At 42.1% G+C, this 26,014-nt stretch overlaps 1 protein-coding gene across 1 annotated transcript in view; it reads right to left on the reverse strand.

Moving 5' to 3' along the window:
* Positions 1-10,127: 10,127 nt before the first annotated feature.
* LOC140070755 (5-hydroxytryptamine receptor 3A-like) overlaps positions 10,128-26,014 on the reverse strand; it is a 41,048-nt gene continuing 25,161 nt past the window's right edge. The window contains exons 4-9 of the mRNA XM_072117620.1: positions 25,012-25,121; positions 22,852-23,024; positions 19,585-19,745; positions 15,469-15,676; positions 12,497-12,694; positions 10,128-10,917 (exon numbers count right to left, since the gene is read on the reverse strand). Of these exons, the coding sequence (XP_071973721.1) occupies positions 10,640-10,917; positions 12,497-12,694; positions 15,469-15,676; positions 19,585-19,745; positions 22,852-23,024; positions 25,012-25,121 (1,128 nt within the window). The 3' untranslated portion in view covers positions 10,128-10,639. The remainder of the gene's footprint in view (positions 10,918-12,496; positions 12,695-15,468; positions 15,677-19,584; positions 19,746-22,851; positions 23,025-25,011; positions 25,122-26,014) is intronic.

Below are 26,014 nucleotides of genomic sequence, written 5' to 3' on the forward strand. Positions count from 1 at the left end.
CCGAGTTTTTCAGCACAAAAAATGTGCTTAAAAACCTCACCTCGCTTATACTAGAGTCAATAAAAAAATGAACTTACATACTCACCCTCCAGCGGCACCGATTTTCAATGCGGCTCCCTGATGTCATTGCGGCTCCTCTTCTGGCTTCCCCATGGCTCCTCTTCTTTCTTTGGTCTTCTGTAAAAACTGGCATAGACACGCCAATGTTATCTGCCGGCAGGCACATACTATGACGTCAGCAGTGGTCGCCGTCATAGTAAGCGCCTGCTGGCCGAGCACATGGCCGCTTCTCTGACAGCTGTTACAGAAGACCGAAGAATGAAGAGGGGAAGACAGAAGATGGGGAAGACAGAAGAGGAGCCGCGCCGACATCAGGGAGCCACACTGAACATCGCGGCCGTTGGAGTGTGCTGGGTGGGCTGGCTGTATAGTACTGGGGGCTGGCAGGCTGTATACTATAGGGAGCTGTCTGTATACTACAGAGGGCAGGCTGGCTATATACTACGGGGGGCTGGCTGCATACTACTGGGGGCTGGCTGTATACTACTGGGGGCTGGCTGGCTGTATAATACATGGGGCTGGCTGTATACTACATGGGGGCAAGCTGGTTGTATACTAAATGGGGCAGGCTGGCTATATATGGGGCTGTGAGCAATGCATTTCCCACCCACGGCTTATACTCGAGTCAATAGGTGTTCCCAGTTTTTGGTGGTAAAATTAGGGGCTTATACTCGGGTCGGCCTATACCCGAGTATATACGGTAAGTCGGAACTGATATATTTTATAATTGAAAGTCCAGAAAAAAAATTTTTATTCCTGTGATAATTGGATTTTAAAATTTTACAAAATTTTGCTGTCCTGGAAACATGGATTATCAATAAAACTTCATTACAAACACCTTATAGCTGATAACTACAGCATGGGAGAGCATCCAGAGAGCTTCACCAGAGGTCACAGTGGGCAGAGAGTTCCATATGTAACTGGAGGTCATCTGTAGGTGGGGTGTCCTTAAATTGGGGACTGCCTGTATACCAGTCAAATAACCACCCAAATATATAGCATACATTTATCATCATTCATTGTTTGGTGTGCAAGTTAGTGTCATCAAAATGGAAGAAAGTCTTAGTGTCTCCAATGAGAACACAATTGAGACAGTCATCTGCATGTGCTTTGAGCTACTGCATCATAATAAGGCAAGTCAGAGGTTCGTTCCATGTGTCAGTGTTGTGCTTGATGTGTGAAACACCAACTGTATGCTGGCTGGATTTTGGGGACCTACCACAACAGAGGAAAGAGGACCCTGTGGATCAGAGATATATGATGTAAAGAGTTTCTTATTCAATTCAAAACATCAGGGTAAAATGACTAAGCAAAAAAAAATATAACATCGAAAAGAAAAAGCTTTATTAGATCAAACATAATGAAAGAAGTTTATAAAACTAGAGAACATAAACATTACTGAAGGTATGGCCTGAGGTCAGAAAACCTTTAACAATTTACCAATGTAGGAATTGAACAGGGGGATAACCTTGTTCAGTACCTGGAGATGTGTTGACTGATACTCACCCGCCATGTCAGTCAACCCTTTAACGCTCTGCGCCGTAGCTCTACGGCGCAGAGCTACAGTGAATGTATGTAGAGGGCTCAGGGGCTGAATCCTCTGTTACAATGATGGGGGTTGTTGCATATTGCAGCAAACCCCCACCGCTAATAACCGCGGTTGGTGCTTGCACCGATTGCGGCTATCAACCTGTCCGTTGCCGCTGGCAAAGTCACTGGCGACATTTAAAAGACAGAAGCGCAGGGATCGTCATTCCCCCGAACGTCAGCGGGGGGGGGGGGGGCGGCGATCGGTTGCCATGGTAGCCTCGGGTCTTCTGCAGATTCGTTACAATGAGCCAGTGGCTCATTGTAATGAATGACCTGCAAAAATGCCATATATTGCAATACAGAAATATTGCAGTATATGGTAGGAACGATCTGACAATCTAGGGTTAATGTACCCTAGATGTTCTAAGAAATAGTGAAAAAAAAAGAAAAAAAAAGAAAAAAAATTAATAAAATATTAAAAATTCTAATCACCCCCCTTTCCCTAGAACTGATATAAAACATAATAAACAGTAAAAATTACAAACACATTAGGTATCGCCGCATCCCAAAATGCCTGATCTATCAAAATATAAAAACGGTTACGGCCAACGGTGAACTCCGAGACGGGAAATGGTGCCCAAATGTCCGAAATGCAACTTTTACACCTTTTTTCATCACATAAAAAATGGAATAAAAAGTGATCAAAATGTCACACAGACCTCAAAATGCTAGCAAAAATGTTGTCTCATTTCGCAAAAAAATGACACCTCATACAGCTCCGTACCCCAAAGTATGAAAAAGTTATTAGCGTCAGAAGATTTTTTTTTTCTTTTTTGGATACATTCGTTTAATTTTTGAAAATGTATTAAAACTAGAGATGGGCGAATTTGTTAAAATTCGTTTCATCCCGATTCGCTGAATTTTTCGAAAAAATTTGGTTCGACCCGAATCGAATCAAGACGAATCACGTTAAAAAACAGCCATTTCCTGGCTACAGAGAGCCTGTAGGGTGTTGTAGAACGTTGTGCCTTGCTTAAATATGCATAGGGAGCGTGGTTTGGTCTTCAAACAATGCTGTGTTTTAGTATGACACGCACATGACAGCTGCGGCTCTTAGAATCGCTTCATTCTTCACTTCCATGTGCACTTACATAGGCCAACTTCCCTTAATAAGTGAAGCCTGACAAGGTAACGTCTGTGCCAGCTCGAAAGGACCTTGCTGAGGGCCAAGATCCCACTATAACATCAAAGAGTGCACTCTTTTTACACTGACATCAGATGATTCCATAGATTACGACAGAACCTGTTCTGTTAACTGAGTATATTTGATGGTGAGCTTTCGAGAATACTAGTTCTCTTCGTCAGACATGATGTTATGCATGAAACAGAAAATTCACAGCATTTTATACACACTAAACAGTGATCATCAAAGGATATTAAAAAAACCTCTAAAACAACAGAGGTTTTTTTAATATCCTTTGATGATCACTGTTTAGTGTGTATAAAATGCTGGGAATTTTCTGTTTCATGCATAACATCATGTCTGACGAAGAGAACTAGTATTCTCGAAAGCTCACCATCAAATATACTCAGTTAGCCTCAAAAAGGTATCGCCTGATTTCTTCACTCTTCTTCTGCTCTCCATGGCTAACACGGTACAAATCTACACTACTAGCAGCCTGTTCTGTTAAACGCGGATACATGTGGAAAGCCCCCCAAAAGAGTGCAGAGGATGTCGGAAGTAATTTTGCATTGACATCACTGATCATTTTGCCCTTCTTTCATGCGTCAGTGTCTTCTTTCAATCGGTCAATTATCCATCAGTATTGCTAAAGCCAAAAACAAACAGGAGTTGATCCAGAATAGAGATGAGTAGCAAATGGGATCCTTGCATGTCCTCTGTGTTCTGTATCCACTCCTGCTTTTGGCTATCAATCCTGAAGCTTTTCATCCTTCTGACAGATGAAATGAAGGGGGAAACCAAACATAGTGGCAGTGATGGAGGGTGAAAACAGCATTATGGAAATCACAGGGTGTTCCAGGGAGACAGTGGTCAGTTGGCAGCAGTATGAGTAGGCTGCAGAGTGGTACAATGACAAATTATGGAGGTGGCAGCAACATGGTAGGCCACAGGGTGGCACAATGACAAAGTGTGGAGGTGGCAGCAGCATGAGGTCAGAGAATGGAACAATGACAAAGTGTGGAGGTGGCAGCAGTAGCAGCATGAGGTCGGAGAGTGGCACAATGACAATTTCTGGAGGTGGCAGCAGCAGCATGAGGTCAGAGTGTGGCACAATGACCAATTCTGGAGGTAGCAGCAGCAGCATGAGGTCAGAGATTAGCACAATGACAAATTCTGGAGCTGGCAGCAGCAGCATGAGGCCACATAGTGGCACAATGACAAAGTGTGGAGGTGGCAGCAGCAGCATGAGGTCAGAGAGTAGCACAATGACAAATTCTGGAGGTGGCAGCAGCAGCATGAGGTCAGAGTGGCACAATGGCAAATTCTGGAGGTGGCAGCAGCAGCAACAGAATGAGGTCAGAGATTGGCACAATGACAAATTCTGCAGGTGGCGGCAGCATGAGGCCACATAGTGGCACATTGACGAAGTGTGGAGGTGCCTGCAGCAGCAGGAGGACAGAAAGTAGCAGAGTGTGGAGGTGGGTGACAATTCCAGTCCCTAGTAAAGATGGAGGGAGGCAGATGGAGCAACTGGCAGCAGATGTGTGGCATTAGGCGGGTGGCAGCATCAGAAGAGTGGCTGAGGCAGGTAGTTAGAATCCAAACTAATTTCTCACCGTTTGGGAGAGGCGGCATGGCTGAGCTAATCTGATGCATAAGGCATTGCTTTGTTGAAATCCTGGCCGATCCACACCTGATTCATCTTGACAAAGGTCAGTCTCTCCACATTATGGGTGGACAAGTGGGTTCTCCTTGGGGTAACGATAGCCCCTGCCGCACTTAACACCGCTCTGATGTCACACTACTCATGGGGCAGAACAGCTTCTCTACTGCAAACTACGCAAGTTGTGGCCACACATCCAGTTTGGCTGCCCAGTAGTCCAGGGGATCGTCTACCTGGGGTGATAGAGTGCTGTCCAAGTAGGTGGGTGAAGGAAGCTGCTCATTAAGGACTCCAGACTTAAGTTGCTGCTGATGGAGCTGCTACTGATCCTACCTCACCATCTCCCCACAACAGCTGTGGCAGTAGTATGTGAGTCATGAGTGCCAGGAAGCCCCTGGTCATAGGATGGACAATGGCGCACAAACGTCACCCATTTTGGACTGGTAGCAAGGGTCCAAGAGGGTGGAGAGCCAAAAGTCATCCCTATGCTGGATGTTGACTATTCGGCTGTCACTAGTTAGGCAAAGCAGCATGCTGTGGGCCATCTGCGCGAGTGACCCCGGCCTCCATCTCCATTGTATACTGCCACGGTGCTTCTGGGTCATCTGCCTCGTCTTCTAACTCCTCTGGATGCTCCGGAGTAGAAAAAACACTAATTTCACCAGACTCTGCTTGTGCTCCAATGTCCTCCTCCTCCAGTTCAGCCCCCACCGGATTCATGTGGCCATAAGATGTAGTCGCCACCTCTCCAGTGCCCTGACCAGACAAATTTTGCAGCATGAAATCCAGGACATGAAGCAGTGGAATGACGTTATTCATCCTACATTCCTGGTGACTGACAAATGACGTGGCCTCTTCAAAGGGACTGAGTAAACGGCAGGTGTCACGCATGAGCTGCCAGTGGCTGACATCAAAGTACTCCGGTCTGCTTAAATCACCAAAAATTCATTAATGGCTTTTCTATGCTCATACAGGCAGTCTAACATAGGGAGGCTGGAATTACAATGAGGGGGGGGGGACATGGCATATCAGCCTATGTTGGGGGAGGCCGTTCTACCGCTGCAACTCGAGGAGGGTGTACTTGGCTTTGTAAGAATGGCTGAAGTGCATGCACAGTTTCCTGGCCATTTTTAAGATTCTCTTGCAGATGGGTTTAAGACTTCAGGAACCTGTTGACAATCAGATTGAACAAATGCGCCATGCAGGGCGCATGGACCATCCCTCCTCGGTGCAGTGTGGACACCATATTCCTCCCATTGTCTGTCACCATGGTTCCGATTTGCAGTTGACAAGGATCAGTTCCTCCTGTGTCACTTCGTTCGCCCAGGCAAACTAGGTGTAGAACTGCGTGACACTGCTGTGCCCTCCACATGTGGTATGATGGAGCAGCACTTAGACTTGTGGAGGCTGAGGTGGTGGTGGAGAAGGAGGCGGACATTGGCGCAGGAGCAGGAGTTTGACAATATGGAGGAGAAATCGGCACCTCCTGATCGAGTTGGTGTGGCTGGGCAGGAAGCACATTCACCCAGTGGGCCATAAAGGACATGCACCGGCCCTGACCATAGTTACAGCTCCACACGTCCATGCTGCCATGCACCTTGGAAGAAACTGATATGCTCAAGGACTGGCCCACCTTCTGTTTTACATATTTGTGAATGGCTGGTACTGAAGAATTTTCAGCTCAAGTCATTAGTTCTCTGAAGGGTACAGAGTCCACAACTTGGAAAGGGGCACGGTCAGCTGCTACACCTTAGGTTGGCTGGACGCATACAGTTGTCTCTTTGTAATTGCCTCCATCAACGGCTGCTGATTCCAGGCATAGCAAGGAGCAGGAGCATCTGGCCCGGGAGACAAACAGCTCCCTTCGGCAGAGGTGCTGGAGCCTTAACTGGCTGAAATGGCATGTGTGCCAGTAGGTACTGCTGTGGCTGTGGCGGCAGGATGGACCACCACATCTGAGCCACTTTCTCCCAGGCCATTGGATGGTGATGCCGCATGTGTTGACGCAGGGCTGTTGTGCCAATGTTAGCTCACTGGCCACACTTCACTTTCTGCCCGCAGATTCTACATAGACACACGCTCTGCTCCTCTGGTGTCTTAATAAAAAAAACTGCCATACCGCCGAGTTGGTGATTTTACCACCAACACTCTGCACTGAGTGACTACTAACGCCACTGCCTCGCTGAGCCCCTGTACCACTGCTTACTTGGACCTGTGCAGCGGGTTTTGTACCCCACGGCCATTTGGCTCCCGTCCTTGCACTGCTGCCATTCTGCTGACTCATGGCCACAGTAGCAACTTGCTGCCTGCTTCGCTGCCTGACACGCAAGCTGGCATCCTCTTCTCCTGACGATGATCATGAAGCCCTTGCTTCATCATCGATTTGTGTTTCCATATCACTGCTATTCTCCTCAACGGTCTCAGTATGCACAGACTGACTACTTTCAAGTGCACCTCCCATGCCACTCTCCACATCTCTACTTTCCCACCTACTACACAAAGCAGCGGATGGCTGCCCCACCTCTTCACTGACTGTCCTCAAAGACTTTGTCCTTGCTGTATAGTGGTGCTGAGCCCAGGCCACCGGGTAGATCTCTCGCTGAGGGATATGAACAGGACAGAGGCTGGTTGAGGACAGTAGAGGGCCGCTGAGCTGCTCCTGGATCATGCTAATTAAGTGTTGTATCTGACGAACCCATGGACTGGGGTTGGGGTTGTCAGATGTTATTTGGGAGGAAGTGGATGACCTAGTCATCCAATCCACGATCAATACACTGCCGCTAGATTACAACAGCAGTTCTGGCCTCACAGACTGACCCCTGCTGTGACGTCCCCTTACTGTGCTGCAACCTCTGCCTGCTCCACCTGCCACCTTTCTGTCTCTCATAGTGGTTAATCAACTACATGAATTTGACAAGTATTTATTGCTCTTAACATAAAACTATTGAAATTTGTGGTATGCAGATACTCCAAAACGGACACTCTGGAATTAGAGCAAAAATCACTCCAGCAACTATGTGGATTTGACACGTATTTCTTGCTCTCAACTTTAGCAACAAAAAACTATTGAAATTTGTGGAATACAGATACCCCAAAATGGACACCCTGTAATTGGAACCAAAATCACTCCAGAAACTATGTGGATTTTACATAGATTTCTTCCTATGTAACACGTTGCCCCCCTGCCTATTTTGGTGATAAAGGAGAAAAAAAAACTTTGTTCCCACGAGTCACCGTAAACTTCGGATCCGTGACAAATCAAATTTCCCCTGAAATACGGACCGAATTCCACTTCATTAGTATTGATTCGCCCATCTCTAACCTTCACACCCCACTGGCGTGATGGTGGCGGATTGGGGTAAATAATTCCAAGTGCTAGCAATAAGCTCATGTGGCACATAGGCCCTGATAAATATGCCCCATAGACTAAGGAATTCAACCCATGGAAATAGCTACATTACCCTGAATTAATACCCTGAGCTGCACATACTCTACTGAACATACAGGGACCTGCAGGGAGCTGCTGGGTTAAGTTTGTAATGGCCAATCCAGTGGGCCATTACATACATACACACAAAGACACACAAAAACACACATACACACAAACATTATCTGTACTCTCATGTAGCCAGTTACCCACCGTTCCCTTGCTGCATGGGTCTTTGCCTTTTTCAGTCTTTGGCTTCCTTCTGCTCTTTCTCTATGCACAGGATTCAATGCAGTTGTAGAGTTCAAATCAATAGTAATACAAAAGTCCCATATGCCTTAGATGGCCAATACCTTAGGGCTGGGGGCCCTGTAAAAATGCCAATTATGCTTGCCCCTAATGCTGGCCCTGCTGAAGTGTAACATTTCTATAAATTACTGTTGTAGGACATAACAACAATAATATTTTCTTAAAACAAAATATAAAATAACTCTGAAACATTTTTGCCAGTTACATAGTATTTTATTTCTTATTACAACAATGTACTGATGAAGGCACCCAATTCAACACAACAGGAAGCTGCAGAATCTATCATTAGTAGGGTAGAGAAAAATCCAAAGGGAAAGTATCACTTATTAATAGGATATCCACAAACAAAATCCTTACAAATATATACTACATGCTCTCTGGTGTCACATGCCCATGTTACCTTGAAAAACATGCTGTCTCCAAATCTTTTATAATAACATTTGAGTTTTAAGAATTATTTACAGACATTCCCGGGTTACATGTAGGTTTGCACTTAAGTTGAATTTGTATGTAAGTTGGAACTGGTATATTTTGTAAGTGTAGTTCCAGACAAAGAATATTTTTCGTCACTTTGACAGCAGAATTTTCTTAATTTTGGGCTGTCATAGGAACAAGGATTAACAATAAAGCTTCATTGCAGACCCATTTCATAACTCTTATGTTGACCATTGCAGCCTGGGGCCAAAGATCAGTAAATTACCAGCATACACAGACCTTCTCCAGAGAGCACTGTCCGTTTGTAACTAGGGGTTTTCTGTAAGGGTGGACTCAAATGGGCTAAAATGGTTTCAGTGAAAAATGCCTATAACGTACTTACACATCAAGAGGATTTCATTCAGAATAGTGTTTTTATGTAATCCTGGGACAGGGTGATTTCCCTCAAAAAAGAAATCTTCCTGAAGTACATTTTAGTTGTCTACCATTAGTATTTCTGATGGTAGATGTCCTTTAAGTAAGGGAACAGCTGTACTTAATCATTAACAGTTTGGTCACATAACTATGTCGGCCCCCTGTATGGCAACCAGATCCATTTTTATAATTTTATATTTTTTTGTCTTTGATTTTAATTTATTATTTAATAAAAATAAGTATTTGGAAATAATAGTTTCATAGCCAGCATGCGTTTCTAGATTTTATTAATAGGATACCAGTATTTTCCCTACGTCCATATTTTCCATTAGGCCATTTTATGTACAGGCGGTCCCCTACTTAAAGACACCCGACTTACAGACGACCCATAGTTACAGACAGACCCCTCTGCCCCCTTTGAGCTCTGGTGAAGCTCTCTGGATGCTTTACTTTAGTCCCAGCCTGCAATGATCAGCTGTAAGGTGTCTGTAATGAAGCTTTATTGATAATCCTTGGTCCCATTACAGAAAAAAAATTTTAAACCCCAATTGTCACTGGGGCAAAAAAAAAATTTTGTCTGGATCTACAATTATAAAATATAATTCAACTTCAACTTACATACAAATTAAACTTAAGAACAAACCTCCGGAACCTATCTTGTATGTAACCCGGGGACTGCCTGTATATCATAAATACAATTTTAATTCAAATATTGTATACAAATTTAAATCTACTAAATAAAAATCCTAATATCAAGTTTCATTATTTATATTTTCTGTCCTCTTCATTTAGGAATTTTGAAGTGACCTAAACATCTTTCAGTTTCGGATGGACATTGTATCCATATTGCCTGTCCCTATTATAAATCTGATGTGGCCCTGAGGTTTAAGTGGCCCTTCATGGGCCGCCCTCCAGTAGCCTCACTGCCGCACCTACCCCGCATAGCCACAATGTCCCCCTCCAGCTATACTGCCCCCTCCCCCTGTAGACACACTGTATCCCCCTCCAGCTACACTGCCCCCTCCAGCTACACTGTAGCCCCCCCTCCTCCCCCTGTGGACATACCCTACCCCCCCTCAAGCTACACTGCCCCTCACTTGAGCTACATTGCCCCCTCCAGGCAAGAAAAAAATTCACCTTACCTAATTCCCATGAAGCAGTGTAGGAACAGCTGCCATCTCTCTTCGGCATGCGCCTGCAGTAAGGGCCAGCTCTGAAGCAGGCACACGTGATGTGATGACATCATCATGTTCGCAGGCTTCAGAGGTGTTTCATACCGCGCGGAGCGCAGATTCGGGGGAACGAGGACAAGTGAGTTTGGGATTCTGCGCTCGTCGGGAGCACAGCATAGAGGCAGAAAACAACACCAGCCGGAAGGGGATCATTTCTACCAGCGACACTGGTACAATTGATCTGGAGGCCCAAGCACTTGCCCGGGTAAGGCAGGTGCTGGCGTCGGGCCTGGATATAACCTTTGAGATTAGAGATAAGAATATGTGAGGGCCACATGTTGTTTTATACTATTTTTCTTAAAAAAATAATGATATAATTAAATGCTAACGAAAGCCTAAAACCTACAACGCGTGTAACTTAAAGAATAACCTCCATTGTAACAATACTAACCTGCCCAAATGACAGTAACATAGATACATAATGCAGTTATGAGAAGTACATATAGAATCAAAAATATGCGGTCTAAAACCTTCGCGGTCTGGCTCCACACTGTCTTGGCGTTATTTTGTTTCTTATTGACATCTATTATGTTTCGAATGTTTATAATACTTTCCAACAAGTTCTTCAGCTGTATCACTCCCTCGCTGACAGCCTCTCGTTTTGCAGATGCTGAGTCTATTTTCTCCAGCAAATTTTTAAATGTTGCATCTCCAGTCTCTGAATCTGATTTAATTAGACAACATATAAGAAGACACTTATGTTATACCCTGTGACAACTGACTCATCCTGCTCCATTGTAATAATACAAAACAAAGAGTAGAAAAGACCAATGTCTGAAAAAAACATCACAACGTTGTTATTATTTTTAGCATTTGGCTATTAAATTATAGATGTAAAAAGAAATTATGAACAAAATACAGAGGTTACACAAAAAAAATATTTATATGTCTATATCTATACATATTGAACATAGATTTAGGATTCACCCATATTTATTATTAATTTGCCTGAAACTTTCTCACAGTGTTTTACTCTACACATTAAATACACTGGCCCACATTTAGTAAGGTGCCTGCGCATGCTTTCTTTTTTGTACAAACTGCTTTCACATGTATTGAAGAAGTGTCTGCGCCACATATGTGTTGCATGTGACCCTTTTGTGGTGTGGCAGTGTTCTTCATGCAACATTTCTGCACTGAAATGGGTGCTCCGGTGCTCAGTCAGACCATGGGCCACATTTATCATGCAAAGTCCTACAGAAGTGTGTTGCACACCCCATGTTAAGGGTGCACCAAATATATATACAGGGTGGCTGCTGGCTAAATACAAGGGGGCAGTCACTGGCTATATACAAGGGTGCTTCTGGCTATATACTATGTGGCAGGGGGCTGTCTTTATACTCTGGGGCTGCTGGCTATATATTGGGGGGCATGGGCTGCTGGCTATATAGTAGGGGGCAGGGGCTGGCTATATACTGGGTGGCATGCACTGGCTATTTACGAGGGGGAGGCATTGGCTATACACTGGGGGCCGGAACTGGCTATATACTGTGGCCAGGCACTGGCTATAGACTGGGGGGCAGGCACTGGCTATATACTGGGAGGCAGGCTCTGGGTATAAACTAAGAGGCAGGCTCTGGCTATATACTGGGGGGGCAGGCTCTGTCTATATACAAGGGGGAAGGCAATAGGTTTTCCCAGATTTTTTGTGTTAAAATTAGGTGCCTCGGCTTATACTTGGGTCGGCTTATACTGGAATATGTACGGTAATTAGCATTGATACAGTTGAAGAAAAGCTTTATGAATGCACCTGCATTGATTTTACAAGATTTGAATCAACGTTTCATTGTGGAGGTTGACACTGAGGTAGAGGTGGGGGGCATCTTTTTCATGGTCCTGAAATTCACTCTAATATTCAACTAGTGGCCTTTTTCTCATAAGTTTTCCCCGTCAGAACAAAATTATGATGTAGGTAATCATGAATTCTTGGCAATTAAATGGCATTTGAGGAATAGAGACACTTCCCCCATATTTGGATAGTACTATGAGACTTTTCCCAGGCAGGCCTGTTCGTCATTAATTTTCAATAGTTTTCATTTCATCATTAACTATAGTCCTGGTAATAAGAATGGTAAGGCAATACCCGGGATCTAGCCCCTAGTAGTGGTCTTGTGCAACCCCCCAACCCCACAATCTCATCCTCAAGGCAATTGAAGTAATGCTATGTACTCCCTTGTATATCCCACATGACGTTTTAGTTCTCACTGTGAATTGTACCAAGGAAGGTCAATTATACAACTTACCTGGATCTGCTTTGTTGATTGAATCTGAAATTCTTTGTTTTTTGAAACAAAGGATTCTTGATAGATACTTAACAAATAAAATTTCTACCCAGTGGGGGGCATTTGTTTGAGAGTCAGACAACATTAGAATATAGTATGTAAATATAGAGCCAGTAATACTCATCACCATGAGAGCCATACACAAACAGCAAAAGGTACCTGTTAATAGAAAACATAATGGTAAATTTACAACATTGCATAATGTAAGATCTTTAGAAAAGTAAAAGGTATAATAATGATAGGAAAATAAGGCTGTGCCAGACCAAGCTCCCGACTATACTGTATGGTTTATAGCCCCCTAAGCCTCTTGGGCCCTCAATATAAGTTCATAAAGGGAGAAACTTTTCCATCGAATAGCCTCTTTAGGCTTATAGCACTCCAATATTGTTTGCTGTACATCAACGTTACAATCTATGTTAGCACTATGATCAACAGCAGTGTGTCCATCAAGGAATATGTAGGCAGAGTATAAATAGACCTCCTAGAAAGTGGATAGACTTGTAAAGAATATGTAACAATGTACATAATATTTTTGGATTTGAATCGCCTGGCCACACCCTAGGTGGTCTATTAGAATGCTACTGTATATACCTAAAGGGCTATTTGGTGGAAAAGTTCTTCCCTTTATGAACTTATAATAATATATAATAATAACATAATTTGATGCAACAATATATTGAAACCGTATATTTACTATAAACAAGAATGGAAATACTAAGGCCCCTTTCACACTAGAGTTTTTCACGCGCGTGTTCTGCGCGTGCTTTTGACGTGCAGAACTTGCATTGCACTCTGACCCATTGTAATCAATGGGCTTTTTCAGACTTGCATTTTTTTTCGCTCGCGCACGTGCGTGTTTTTTAACGCGCGCCTAAAACTCGGCATGCTCTACTTTTGCAAGTCACGCGTGTTAAAAACGCACCATACAAGTCTATGGAGATGCATCAAAAACGCATTGTACTCTGAGACACATGCAAGTGCAATGCAAGTGCAATGCGTTTTTCATGCATCATTTGCCATAGAAAACATAGAGCTCAGTCCTGAGTCCTTTTCACACGCATTACCTGCGCGTGAAAAACGCATTGAAATTGCATTGAAATTCCATTGAAAATGCGTGTGAAAAACTGAGACACTGAACAAACTCTGACTGAAAACTGATTGCACTCTGACTGAAAACTGATTGAACTCTGTTGCAAAATGTCAGTTTTTCACTGACCAAACCCTGATCGCACCTTGATATGAAGTGTGGAAGGGGCCTAACAAGAGCCGAAAAATTGGACGCATGTGCATTAAGCAAACTAGCACACCATGGAAGATAAACAGCAGAGGAACCAGGTGGGATAGAGAGGATGACCTGCGGCTATGTCACAGAAACTGACCGCGACACTACCGTTGTTGAAGAATTATTTAGGTGTGAGTACAATATATACTGTTACAATATAACATATATTTTTTGGTCACTGTGAATATATTTTATATTGAAGCTATTGAATTTTTCTGAGGATGTGTCGATCGCTAAATAAAAAAGACAATAGATTGATAATCTAAGTAAAGAGAGACTGTGGATTACACAGTTATAAAAGACCTCTGTATACACCCACACGTGGGTGTAGGGCTCATAGGTTGTGTGGTCCTCCTTCTATTACCTATTTATACAGTGGGTACAGAAAGTATTCAGACCCCTTTATTTTTTTTACTCTTTGTTTCATTGCAGCGAATTGGTAAGATCAAAAAAGTTTTTTTTTTTTGCTCATTAATGTACACTCTGCAGCCCATCATGACAGAAAAAACTGAAATGTAGATGTAGATTTTTTTTAAAAATGTTACTAGGCAGCCGATTCTGCCTTCACCAAAATATAATAAAATATTTAGCTAAAGTGGCCAGCCCTTTTAACATCTTGAACTCTGACTCTGCTAATCTAGCCACTGTCCCTCAAATGAACTGACCCTATGGGGCAGATTTATCAAGTGTCTGAAAGTCAGAATATTTCCAGTTGCCCATGGCAACCAATCACAGCTCAGCTTTCATTTTACCAGTGCTCATGAATATTTTAAAGGGGAGCTGTGATTTGTTGCCATGGACAACTGGAAATATTCTGACTTTGAGACACTCGATAAATCTACCCCTTTGTGTCTGATATTTAGAGATGAAAAAAAGATAAATTTAAGCCGCATAGTGTTGCTATGCTCAGCAGCAGGGGCATGTGAGGATGCCATGGATTTAAGAAAGATTCCCCTCCTCCTCCCCATCCCAAAGGGGAGTGAACAGCCCATCCAAAGCCAATCCAAACACCAACTTCCAAACTGCTCTAAAGGGCAGTGGTTCTCTCATGCCATAACACTTTAATACAGTTCATTGTTTTGTGGTCACCCCCCCCCCCTCCTTCCCAACAATAACAATCTTTTCAATGTTACTTTATAACTGTTATTTTTCTATTGTTATGAATCATAATCATAAATTTGTCGGTGATTCGGAGAAACTACTCCTTTGAATTGTATTTCAAATCAAAAGCAGCTTGTAAACACAACATTAACTTATTATTTTCTATGACTTTTGGTGAAACCTCTTTAAGGGTACATTCACACAAACTTAATGTGGACCGGCAGTACCATTTGTGGCCACGCACAAAGAAATATAGGACAGGTCCAATAATTCCCCATGTTACGCCGCTTGCCCTGCGCTGCTCTTTAGAGGTGAGAGCAGCATTCATCCCTCCTCTCTAATGGGCTGACGTTTGCCTACGGCGGGGCACACCTTCGTGTGATTGAAACTTCCGGCATAAACTCTGAGCAACTGGAACTGAAATGACATGCTGAGTACTTGGCGTTTGGATCGGACATTCCAGCCAGCACATGCTGCAAGTTTCACAGATCAATCCCACACGTGTGTAACCAGCCATATACAGTCCTTATTATTGGACATTATTTCTTACCTAGTAATGGTGGGTTATCCGATAAAGGAAGGACGTCATTCAGAATCAAAAGAAGCATTGCAAATCCAAGCAATATGCTGACCTTAAATTCCAGTCTGTCATTTTTCTTCATTTCAATGAACATACTTGCAATATCCATCATTACCATAAAGCAAACTGGCAAGATGAAACTCACAATGTAATTTTGTGGAACCCTTTTTATGGTGATCTGATGTATGGAATGAAAAAATAAATTACTTTAAGGAACATTGTATGAGAACACCATAGGTGGATTTATTATAAGGCAGGTTACACAGTGGGGGGGATGTATTAACGCACTTGCACAGCAATTCTGGTGGGTTTGTGTCTAAAATGTCTTGCACCACAGTTATTAAGGCCTTGAGACCTGTTTTTGGCACTTTTCCGACTTGTCCGAATAAGGGGTGTGACCTCCGCAAATGGGTGTGGCATTGCAATAAAGGGGCGTGGCTTGTGGTAAATTGCCCGGGCCCCCAAAATTCTGGCGCACAGTTAAAACCAAATAAAATTAGGTCTAAAGTAGAAACCGACAGGCTTATCCTGCACCCAAATTCATTATTACAGTGATAAATCTGGTGTAGCAGACTAGTGTTTTCCAGCTAGAAACTGGTGGAACCTAAGAAACATTGTTAAATCCCCCCCAGTGACTTTAGTTATTGAGATGTATTTTGCACATCAGATTTATTAAAGTTGATTTGACAGATTGGGAAAGGTGGCACATAAGGGGGGGATATTTATCAGGACCTCTGTGCACCGCCAGTGGTGCAGAGGCCCTGAAATAATCGCAAATGCTAGCTTATTGCTAGCTTTTGCGATTATTTTCCCCAATCCGCCACCTTCACGCCAGTGGGGCGTGAAGGGGCGTGAAGGGGGGGGGGGGCGCAGCCGGCCGGACGGGAGTGGGCCGGAGTGGGGCGTTACTGTCGCTGCTGCCGGCGACTTTTCATACGTGAAAAGTCACCGGCTGCGTTATTTTCTACGCCAGGCCCTGCCTGGCATAGGTTAAACGCTGCACTGCTGGCAACCCGATACATCGAGAGGCAGAAGCCTCTTCATGTATCAGGCTGCGAATTTGCAGCGGCGGGGCGATCATACTTTTAAATAAAGTAAATGTTTGCTAGTTATATATATACAACCCCCAGTTATACACATGTGCAGCCCCCCAGTAACACATTTATAGATTCCCGGTAACACATAGATATATACACTCACCGGCCACTTTATTAGGTACACCATGCTAGTAACGGGTTGGACCCCCTTTTGCCTTTAGAACTGCCTCAATTCTTCGTGGCATAGATTCAACAAGGTGCTGGAAGCATTCCTCAGAGATTTTGGTCCATATTGACATGATGGCATCACACAGTTGCCGCAGATGTATCGGCTGCACATCCATGATGCGAATCTCCCGTTCCACCACATTCCAAAGATGCTCTATTGGATTGAGATCTGGTGACTGTGGAGGTCATTTGAGTACAGTGAACTCATTGTCATGTTCAAGAAAGCAGTCTGAGATGATTCCAGCTTTATGACATGGCGCATTATCCTGCTGAAAGTAGCAGTCAGATGTTGGGTACATTGTGGTCATAAAGGGATGGACATGGTCAGCAACAATACTCAGGTAGGCTGTGGCATTGCAACGATGCTCAATTGGTACCAAGGGGCCCAAAGAGTGCCAAGAAAATATTCCCCACACCATGACACCACCACCACCAGCCTGAACCGTTGATACAAGGCAGGATGGATCCATGCTTTCATGTTGTTGACGCCAAATTCTGACCCTACCATCCGAATGTCGCAGCAGAAATCGAGACTCATCAGACCAGGCAACGTTTTTCCAATCTTCTACTGTCCAATTTCGATGAGCTTGTGCAAATTGTAGCCTCAGTTTCCTGTTCTTAGCTGAAAGGAGTGGCACCCGATGTGGTCTTCTGCGGCTGTAGCCCATCTGCCTCAAAGTTCGACGTACTGTGCATTCAGAGATGCTCTTCTGCCTACCTTGGTTGTAATCAGCTCGAACTAGTCTGCCCATTCTCCTCTGACCTCTGGCATCAACAAGGCATTTCCGCCCACAGAACTGCCGCTCACTGGATGTTTTTTCTTTTTCGGACAATTCTCTGTGAACCCTAGAGATGGTTGTGCGTGAAAATCCCAGTAGATCAGCAGTTTCTGAAATACTCAGACCAGCCCTTCTGGCACCAACAACCATGCCACGTTCAAAGGCACTCAAATCACCTTTCTTCCCCATACTGATGCTCGGTTTGAACTGCAGTAGATTGTCTTGACCATGTCTACATGCCTAAATGCACTGAGTTGCCGCCATGTGATTGGCTGATTAGAAATTAAGTGTTAACGAGCAGTTGGACAGGTGTACCTAATAAAGTGGCTGGTGAGTGTATGTATGGTACTCATCCAGTGCCTCGTTAATAGTTAGGAAATTTTTCCTGAGAATTTGTCAAGAAGGAGGAGAGCAATGTTTGTTAAATTTCTTTCTTGTTCTTAGAGCTGTTGTTCTAGTAATGTTATAGAGCCTTCTTTATTCGATGTATGTATTATAAAATTCATATTGTTTGTGACATTTTATAGAGCTTTTCATTCTTGTCTTGGTTTAGTTTTGAAAGATCCCTTTCTATCACTGCTTGGAATTGATCCATTATTTTGGGCGGTATTGGATGGTATAGAAAAAGTACTTTTTATCTTTATCTGCATGGAGAGAGACAGACTTTGTAATTGCAATAATTACGTGATTTGTTCTCTAAAGGAAATGTCATTTTGAATGCTTGATTGGCCCTGAATTATGTAGCAACAAGGCTTGTTTTTCTCTGGTATTTTAGGTATTTCAGAGTCAATAAATCGCATTTGAGTGTGTTTGTCAGATGTTTTTATCACATACAGAAATACAAGTGCAATCATATTATGAGTAACAAAAGCTTTTATTGACAGTTAGAATGAGTTAATGCAGCAAGTCAATATTTGCAGTGTTGACCCTTCTTCTTCAGGACCTCTGAAATTCTCCCTGGCAGCTCTCAATCAACTTCTGGACCAAATCCTGACTGCAGTCCATTCTTGCACAATCAATGCTTGCATTTTGTCTCAATTTGTTGTTTTTCGTTTGTCCACCGTCTCTTGTCCGTCTCTTGATGATTGACCACAAGTTCTCAATGGGATTAAGATCTGGGGAGTTTCCAGGCCATGGACCCAAAATCTCTATGTTTTGTTCCCTAAGCCATTTAGTTACCCCTTTGCTTTATGGCAAGGTGCTCCATCATGCTGGAAAAGGCATTGTTGTTCACCAAACTGCTCTTGGACGGTTGGAAGAAGTTGCTCTTGGAGGACATTCTGGTCCCATTCTTTATTCATGGATGTGTTTTTAGGGAAGACTGTGAGAGAGCTGATTCCCTTGGCTGAGAAGCAACCCCACACATGAATGGTTGCAGGATGCTTTACAGTTGGCATGAGACAAGACTGGTGGTATCGCTCACCTTGTCTTCTCCGAACAAGCTGTTTTCCAGATGTTCCAAACAATCCGAAAGGGGATTCGCCAGAGAAAATGACTTTACCCCAGTCTTCAGCAGTCCGCTATAGGCTCCGGCCCCTTGAAGTATTCAGCAGGGGCCTGCGCAGCCTGGCATAGAATTATTCCTGGCATAGAAATATACACAGCCGGTGAATTTTCATGTATGAAAATTTGCCGGGTGCATTGAGTGTGCAGGCACGGGGACAGGAACGCCCCTCGTTGGCCCTCTCTGTGTCTGCCCCCATTCATGGCCCTCCACAAAAGGGGAAAACAATGCATTTGCGATTAATTCAGGGCTTCTACGAGTTGTGCAGAAGCTTTCATAAATACCCCCTGCCCCAAACTTATATAGAGTCAGTCATTGTTACTTGTGTGGTAATTTACTAACAGGTGGACTCCCTATGTAACACCAGCATCCCCTGGTGGTGATTCAGGGTACAATGCAGGAACATTTTACTTGTATGAACTCCTTTGATGCTGCGGGCAGTATGACATACATTGTAGTACAGTTACAGTCACTTTACACAACAACATATAGTCAGTTAATGATACGTCCTAGAGTTATTGATGGTTTCATTCCTTACCGACAGGACAACTCTGCTGTAGGCTGTGTCTCCGAATGAATAACTGTCCTCACTTATTGTAATATTTACTAGTATCCAGTCTCCTTTACTCTGAAAGGTCTCTTTTGACACTTGATAAGAATTTGTAGAGTTTGAATATGAGAGAAAGATGACTTCAGAATCTGTGAAAATAAAATGTCTTTACCATCATCATAGACAAGGATTCTTTATTGTAAAAGCAGTGAGACTGTGGAACTCTCTCCCAAAGGATGTTGTAATGGCTTATACTTTGTACATGTTAAGAGGAGCCTGGATGTATTTTCAAGAAAACATTGTTATTAATTGAGGGACTTGTGAAGAAGGCTTAAAATGAATGACGAACAGCCCATGACTGTGCTCAGTCTACGAAAAACACACCTGCGCTGGTCATATTTTGCAGACTGAGCACATTGCGGAGACTCCTTGCATCATAGTGAAAACCTATAATAATCATCAGCACAATAGTTTTGTGGGGAAGCAGAAACTCCTGACATCAAATTAGACTTTGATGCAAAGAGTCCTATCCCTGGCACTGTGCTTTCTTACTTTACAGCTTTTTTGTCCATAACTTGACACAGTGGTAATTATTTATCGATAGATGTAAACAAGAATAATAGTGAGTAGCCATATAGCTACTAACTGTGCTGTACAAATCTAGCACATTATAGTCAGTCCAACATATTTCATCTGCTTCTTGGACAGTCTCATCAGTGCCTCCTCCCAGCCCAGGATGTGTCAAGCTTAGAACTATTTTAAGGAAGCAGATCCAGATCTGTAGTGGCTGACTACACCTCTGATACTGCCCCCCTTCTCCTGCAGATAGTATTGCCTGTTGGAAGAAGCTCATCTCTCCTTATGGCAGATGCATGCATGGTCAGTTCAATGGCTGCAAGATGCCTAGGTCCTATCAACGCAAAGCACTTTCAAAATAATAAAACCACTACCTTCATACCTGACAATTGATATTTGTACTGATAAGCTGTGTATGTGTTTTGCAAAATATAATCCTGTTAATTATTACCAAACATTTCCAGTTGTATACAATCAAAAGTACATTGTTCAAGCCTTATGGTTTGTTCATATGCAGCTTTGAAAACTGAAAGGGGTTTCCCATGAAAGAAAGTTCTCAAATTTTAATTCCCTAGTGATGTTTACACAATAAAGATGATGTATATGATGTCATTTTTTATGAGATGAGATTACATTTTCATTGCTACCATTTTGAGGATGGTGCAGCCTTTTGATAACATTTTATTAAATTTCTTCTGTGATGTGAAATCATGTGAAAGTGGCATTTTGGATGCTATTTTACATAATGGGGTTCACCGCCATTTTTATATTTTAATAGATTGGGCATTTTGGGCTGCGGTTATACCTAACATGTTTGTAATATTTACGAGTTTATTGTTTATTTAGTTTTATATCAGTTGTAGGGAAAGGGAGGTGTTTTAAATTTTTTGGGTTTTTTTTTACATTTTTTATTGTTATTTTAACTTTTTTATTACTATTTTTTAGACCCTCTAGGGTACTTTAACCCTATACGTCTGATCACTCTTACCATATACTGCAATACCACTGTATTGAAATATATGGCATTTTTACACAGGATTCACTACATTGTGCCACTGGCAGAAGCCATAGAGCCTCAGGTCTTACAAAGACCAAGGCTGTCATGGCAACCGATCAACACTCCCTGATGATGTCAAAGGGAGTGACAATCGCAACAAAGATGGTGGCACCCCACCTTTTAAATGCCGCTAGTGGCTTAAGGAGTGAGCCCTCTACATACAGTATTAGCAGCTTTGGGGTTTCACCCCTTACTTTACAATTTTACTTACTATTTTTAATTTCATTTACTGACAATGTTCTTAGATTATTAGGGCACATGTTTATCTACACTTCTATTTAGCTTCTAAACATTCTACTGGTTTCTGACACATAGAAAAGGGGAGATGAGACGGATGAAAGATGATAAAACACAATGACACTCTCAGGCTCTGCTAGCTCACCTATAATGCATGGTCAGCCCTGCTATATGTCTCCCTCCCTGATATAGACCTTATCTGTCTGTATCTAGTAGAGTTAGCCTCTGCACACTGCTGCTTGCTGGCAGGAAGTGTCTGTGCCTGAGCTGGTCTTGTAATGCAAAGGGGGAGGGGCAAGAGGCAGAGAACACTGCAGTGTGCAGACAAGAGGAGCTATTCATGAGAGGAATTCAACCATAATCGGAATATTTACAGTTGGATCCAGGACTGATAGAGACAAATTGGACTTATAAATGTGAATTGCTGTATTTTTGTTAATAACAGTGAATAAGAGAATGTGTTATTTTGTTATCCTGAGGATATTTAAAGAGGACCTTTCACCACTCCCAACTTATTTAATGTAACTTACCATGATGCAGGGGCTTGCACACTGATTCAGTGGCACTTTGAAATTTATTCCTAGCCCCCACCATTACCGAGATATGAGCACCGTTCTCTGACCATTCAATTTACAGGATTGTCAGAGAGGAGGTGCTGCAGCAGGGGTGGGGGCATGTGTGTATGTTAATCTTCTCTGGCACCCTCCAATCAGTGGCAACAGTTTCAGAGGAAACCACTCTGCACGTTCACTAAGGAAGGTCTTCTCTGACACTGTCTGCCGCTGATTGGCGACACATGTCCCCACCCCTGCTGCAGCACCTCCTCTCTGATGATCCTGAAAATTAAATGGTCAGAGAGAAGATGCTCATATTTTGGTAATGGTGGGACCTAGGAATAAAATTCAAAATACCCCTGAATCAGTGTGCAAGCCGCTACATTCTGGTATGTTATATTTAATAAATTGTGGGTGGTGAATGGTCCTCTTTAAGAATCTTATCTTCATGGGAATAACCCTTTAAACCATCATGTCATGTTCTTTTAAGAATAAAGAGACTTTCTGCAAACGAGTACCAAGTTGTATAATGATGAATTTTACATTTATTGAGAATGGTTTTATAACATGCCCCAGAGTAATGGGCATTGCTACTGCTTTTCAAACTTTTTCAGAATGCTGCAGATTAGCAGACTTCCAAAACCTCTGCTTTACATTTGGTGGTCACACTTACTAATGATAAATTGATAAAGGCTTTTAATCAGCAAATGGAAAGGCTATTTTATCTTTTGACACCAATGTTTTAAATCATTTAGGGTTACATTTTTTAAAAAAAATATAAAGAATCTATATAGAATATAAAACTGCTGTGGTCATTTTCATGTTACAAACCTGGATAATTATAGGAACCAATAGACATATTACATGTCTGTTTGTCAAACGGAAATTTAAAAATGTCTATATTACAAGAAGTTACTAGTCTCATCATTTTAAAATCAAGCACATATCCATCCGAATAAAGTAAGCTGAAGAGAAAAGGCTGAGATTTATCTTCTGTGTCAGTCCTAGAAAGATAAATTATACAGTTACTACGAACAAATATTGCAGATCAGTCTCATGGAAAGATTAGTTAAATCCTATTGACACCTTCAAGCTAAATTTATCAATAAACCCAAAAGTCCCTGGAGTAATTAAGTTGCAGATTTTTGCTTGTCATGCATGCATAACTCTTAATTTATAAAATGCAGCCTCATCTATTTCTTATTATTTATTATCTACATTCCAAGTTTTGGCTGTGAAGAAATTGCCTAGCACTGGCAACATGTTATCTGCTGTCTGTCCACATAAACAAATTCTTGTTGCTTTTAACCCCTTAAGGACGCAGGATTTTTTCGCTCAATTCTTGCTCTCCACCTTCAAAAACTTTTTCATTTTTCCATGTACAGAGCTATGTGAGGGCTTATTTTGTGCCCTTCTCTGTCACATTATTTATTATTCTATGTCGTGTATTGGGAAGCTGGAAAAGAATTCCAAATGTGCAAAAATTGGAAAAAACAACCCTAGATACATTATAAGAGGTGCCCTTTCCTTAAATTGGGTCACTTCTTGTGGGGTTTCTATTGTATTGGTAACTCAGGGACACCCCAATACCAGTCTAGTGTAAACAGAGCTTCAAAAGCTAAAATTTAGTTTGTTCCCTACTGATCCCTGCCTTGTGCCCATCCTGTAGATTATTGCCACATATGGGGTATTTCCATAACCGGGATAACCCGCAGAATGATTTTTTTTTTGTATTTGTCCCCAGTAGCATGAGTTGTGAAAAATACATTAGCACTAAAATGACATATTTGAGAAAAAAATTAAATTTACTCTGCTCCATTCACTTTGTATTACATTTTGGCCAGCATCTTGGGGTAAACAATGCTCACCACAACCCCAGATAAATTCATTGAGAGGTATAGTTTCCAAAATGGTGTCACTTTTTGGTGGTTTCTATTGTAGTGGTACCTCGGGTGCTCTGCGAACCTGTCATGATACTCCAAATCCAAACTCGTGAAAACAGGGCTCCAAAAGCTAAATTAATTCCCTTCTCAGCCCTGCTGTGTGCCCAGACTGTGGATTATTGAAACATATGGGCTTTTGTTTAGCTTTTTTCAAATCTCTTTAAAATCTGAGAACTTGCAACTAAAACTATAAACCTTCTTACATCCGTAAAAAAAGGAAACTTAAAACAAATTATGGAAATACAAAGAAGTCAATTGGCAAAAGGTTTCTACAAAAATACATTTGTGGTAAAACTTTTTGTCTAAAAAGTAGAACATTTGAAACTTTAATTTTTTTTCCAATATTTCCTCAATTATTGAATTTTTACCCCCTGGTCGGATCAAAAATAAAAGGGCTGAGCCTTAACGTATAAACTGGCTACGTCCTTAAGGATTTAAACCCACCCTCCTACTTTTATTGCAACCCCACAGCAACCAGCAATCATGTTACAGGGGTCCATAGGGGATATCGCCTCTCTGTGTCTGTCTCCTTAGCTGTATGGATCAACCTTTATTGCTGCAGTTAAGGAATCAAAATACCCTGGTAAAACATTCTCCATTTAAGGAGGCTGTGTGACTGTTTCAGTTAATGTACATTGTTGGTAGCCGTATGTGGTAACTAGTAATGTATACTATTGCAATACCTTGTGACGATCTGAAGTGTAAGATGATGCTGTTTAAATATTGTATAAATCTCCTTGTACAGTGATTCATACTGTTTAACATGTAATACATGTACAAATGTTCGTTTGTGTTTAAAATCAAATAAAAATGTATCTGATTTAAAAAGAAGGAGGCTGTGTAAAACAGATGGCCTCCCACTGCAGTACCAGAGCGATTATCAGGATAAGCCTGTTCATACTGCTGCAGGATGTCATCGCTAATCTGGTTGATCAATCACATCCTTCATCAATTATTTTGATTATTTCTGCATTTGTATAAGTATTCATTACCCCATCTGTATTGGGCATTATAAATACTAAAAGCAATGTCCTAAAAAAGAACTTACATTTCATATACATAGATGTCTGGTTTCCAAAAATGATCCTTTGTCAAAGAAAGATAATCAATATCACAATATTCTGTTTTATTCCATTGTATAAGCTGAGTATCCCAAGCCTGAAATAAAAAGAATAATTGATCTATGTTAAAGGACACAAATAACACATTCTCTTATTCACTGTTATTAACAAAAATACAGCATTTCACAGATATAATTCCAACCTCCAAAGCCGTAAATCTTCTTCTGTCTAGGGTCGGGCATGGCAGATTCTTCTCATGAAAATCTTCTTTCTGCTGGCTGCAGTCTCTTTTCCCTCCAGCCCCTCCCACTGCATTCCAGGACAAGCTCACACACACACTTCCTGCCAGCATGAAGCAGAGCTGAAGTGTGTCATTGTGTGTTATATTCATCTCCTGGATCTCATCATCTCTCATCTCTGATCTGTCTCATCTCTTTTCTATGTTTCAGATACAAGTACAATGTTAAGGAGTTAAATGGAATTGTATATAAGCCTTTTACCATGATCTAACCCCTTTGTCTCACACAGTGCACAGGGATCATAATGTGTCTGCATAGAGAGTAAAAAAAAAATTTAATAGGGCCCCCTACTGTTTTTATGTGCGCTGCACCCCCTACACAACTTGGCACCACAATATATCTTAGTTATGTGTAATTCTCACTTTTTCTTTTCGCTTAATTCACAGAATTCACAAGTCCTAAATTGGTGTGTCCCACACTGATGACCCAATATTCCACTTCATCTAATCCTCATATCCACAGGACCTCGGATCGGAGATCGACTTGTCTTTACCTAAAGTCCATTTTTCTTGCCAATTGCTTATTGGAAACAGCTATTTTTGACTTAAACAGTACCTTTTCTTTCTGTGTACCTTTCCAACTAGTATCCTCTCTTTTTGTATACCATGCCGAATTATACTTCCATCATTATTGTAATATAATTGTGACCAGGTATAATATTAAATATTGTTACTACTCATTTTTGTATACA

The sequence above is a fragment of the Engystomops pustulosus genome, chromosome 7 (genome assembly GCF_040894005.1).
Source record: "Engystomops pustulosus chromosome 7, aEngPut4.maternal, whole genome shotgun sequence".
Taxonomy (NCBI): Eukaryota; Metazoa; Chordata; class Amphibia; order Anura; family Leptodactylidae; genus Engystomops; species Engystomops pustulosus.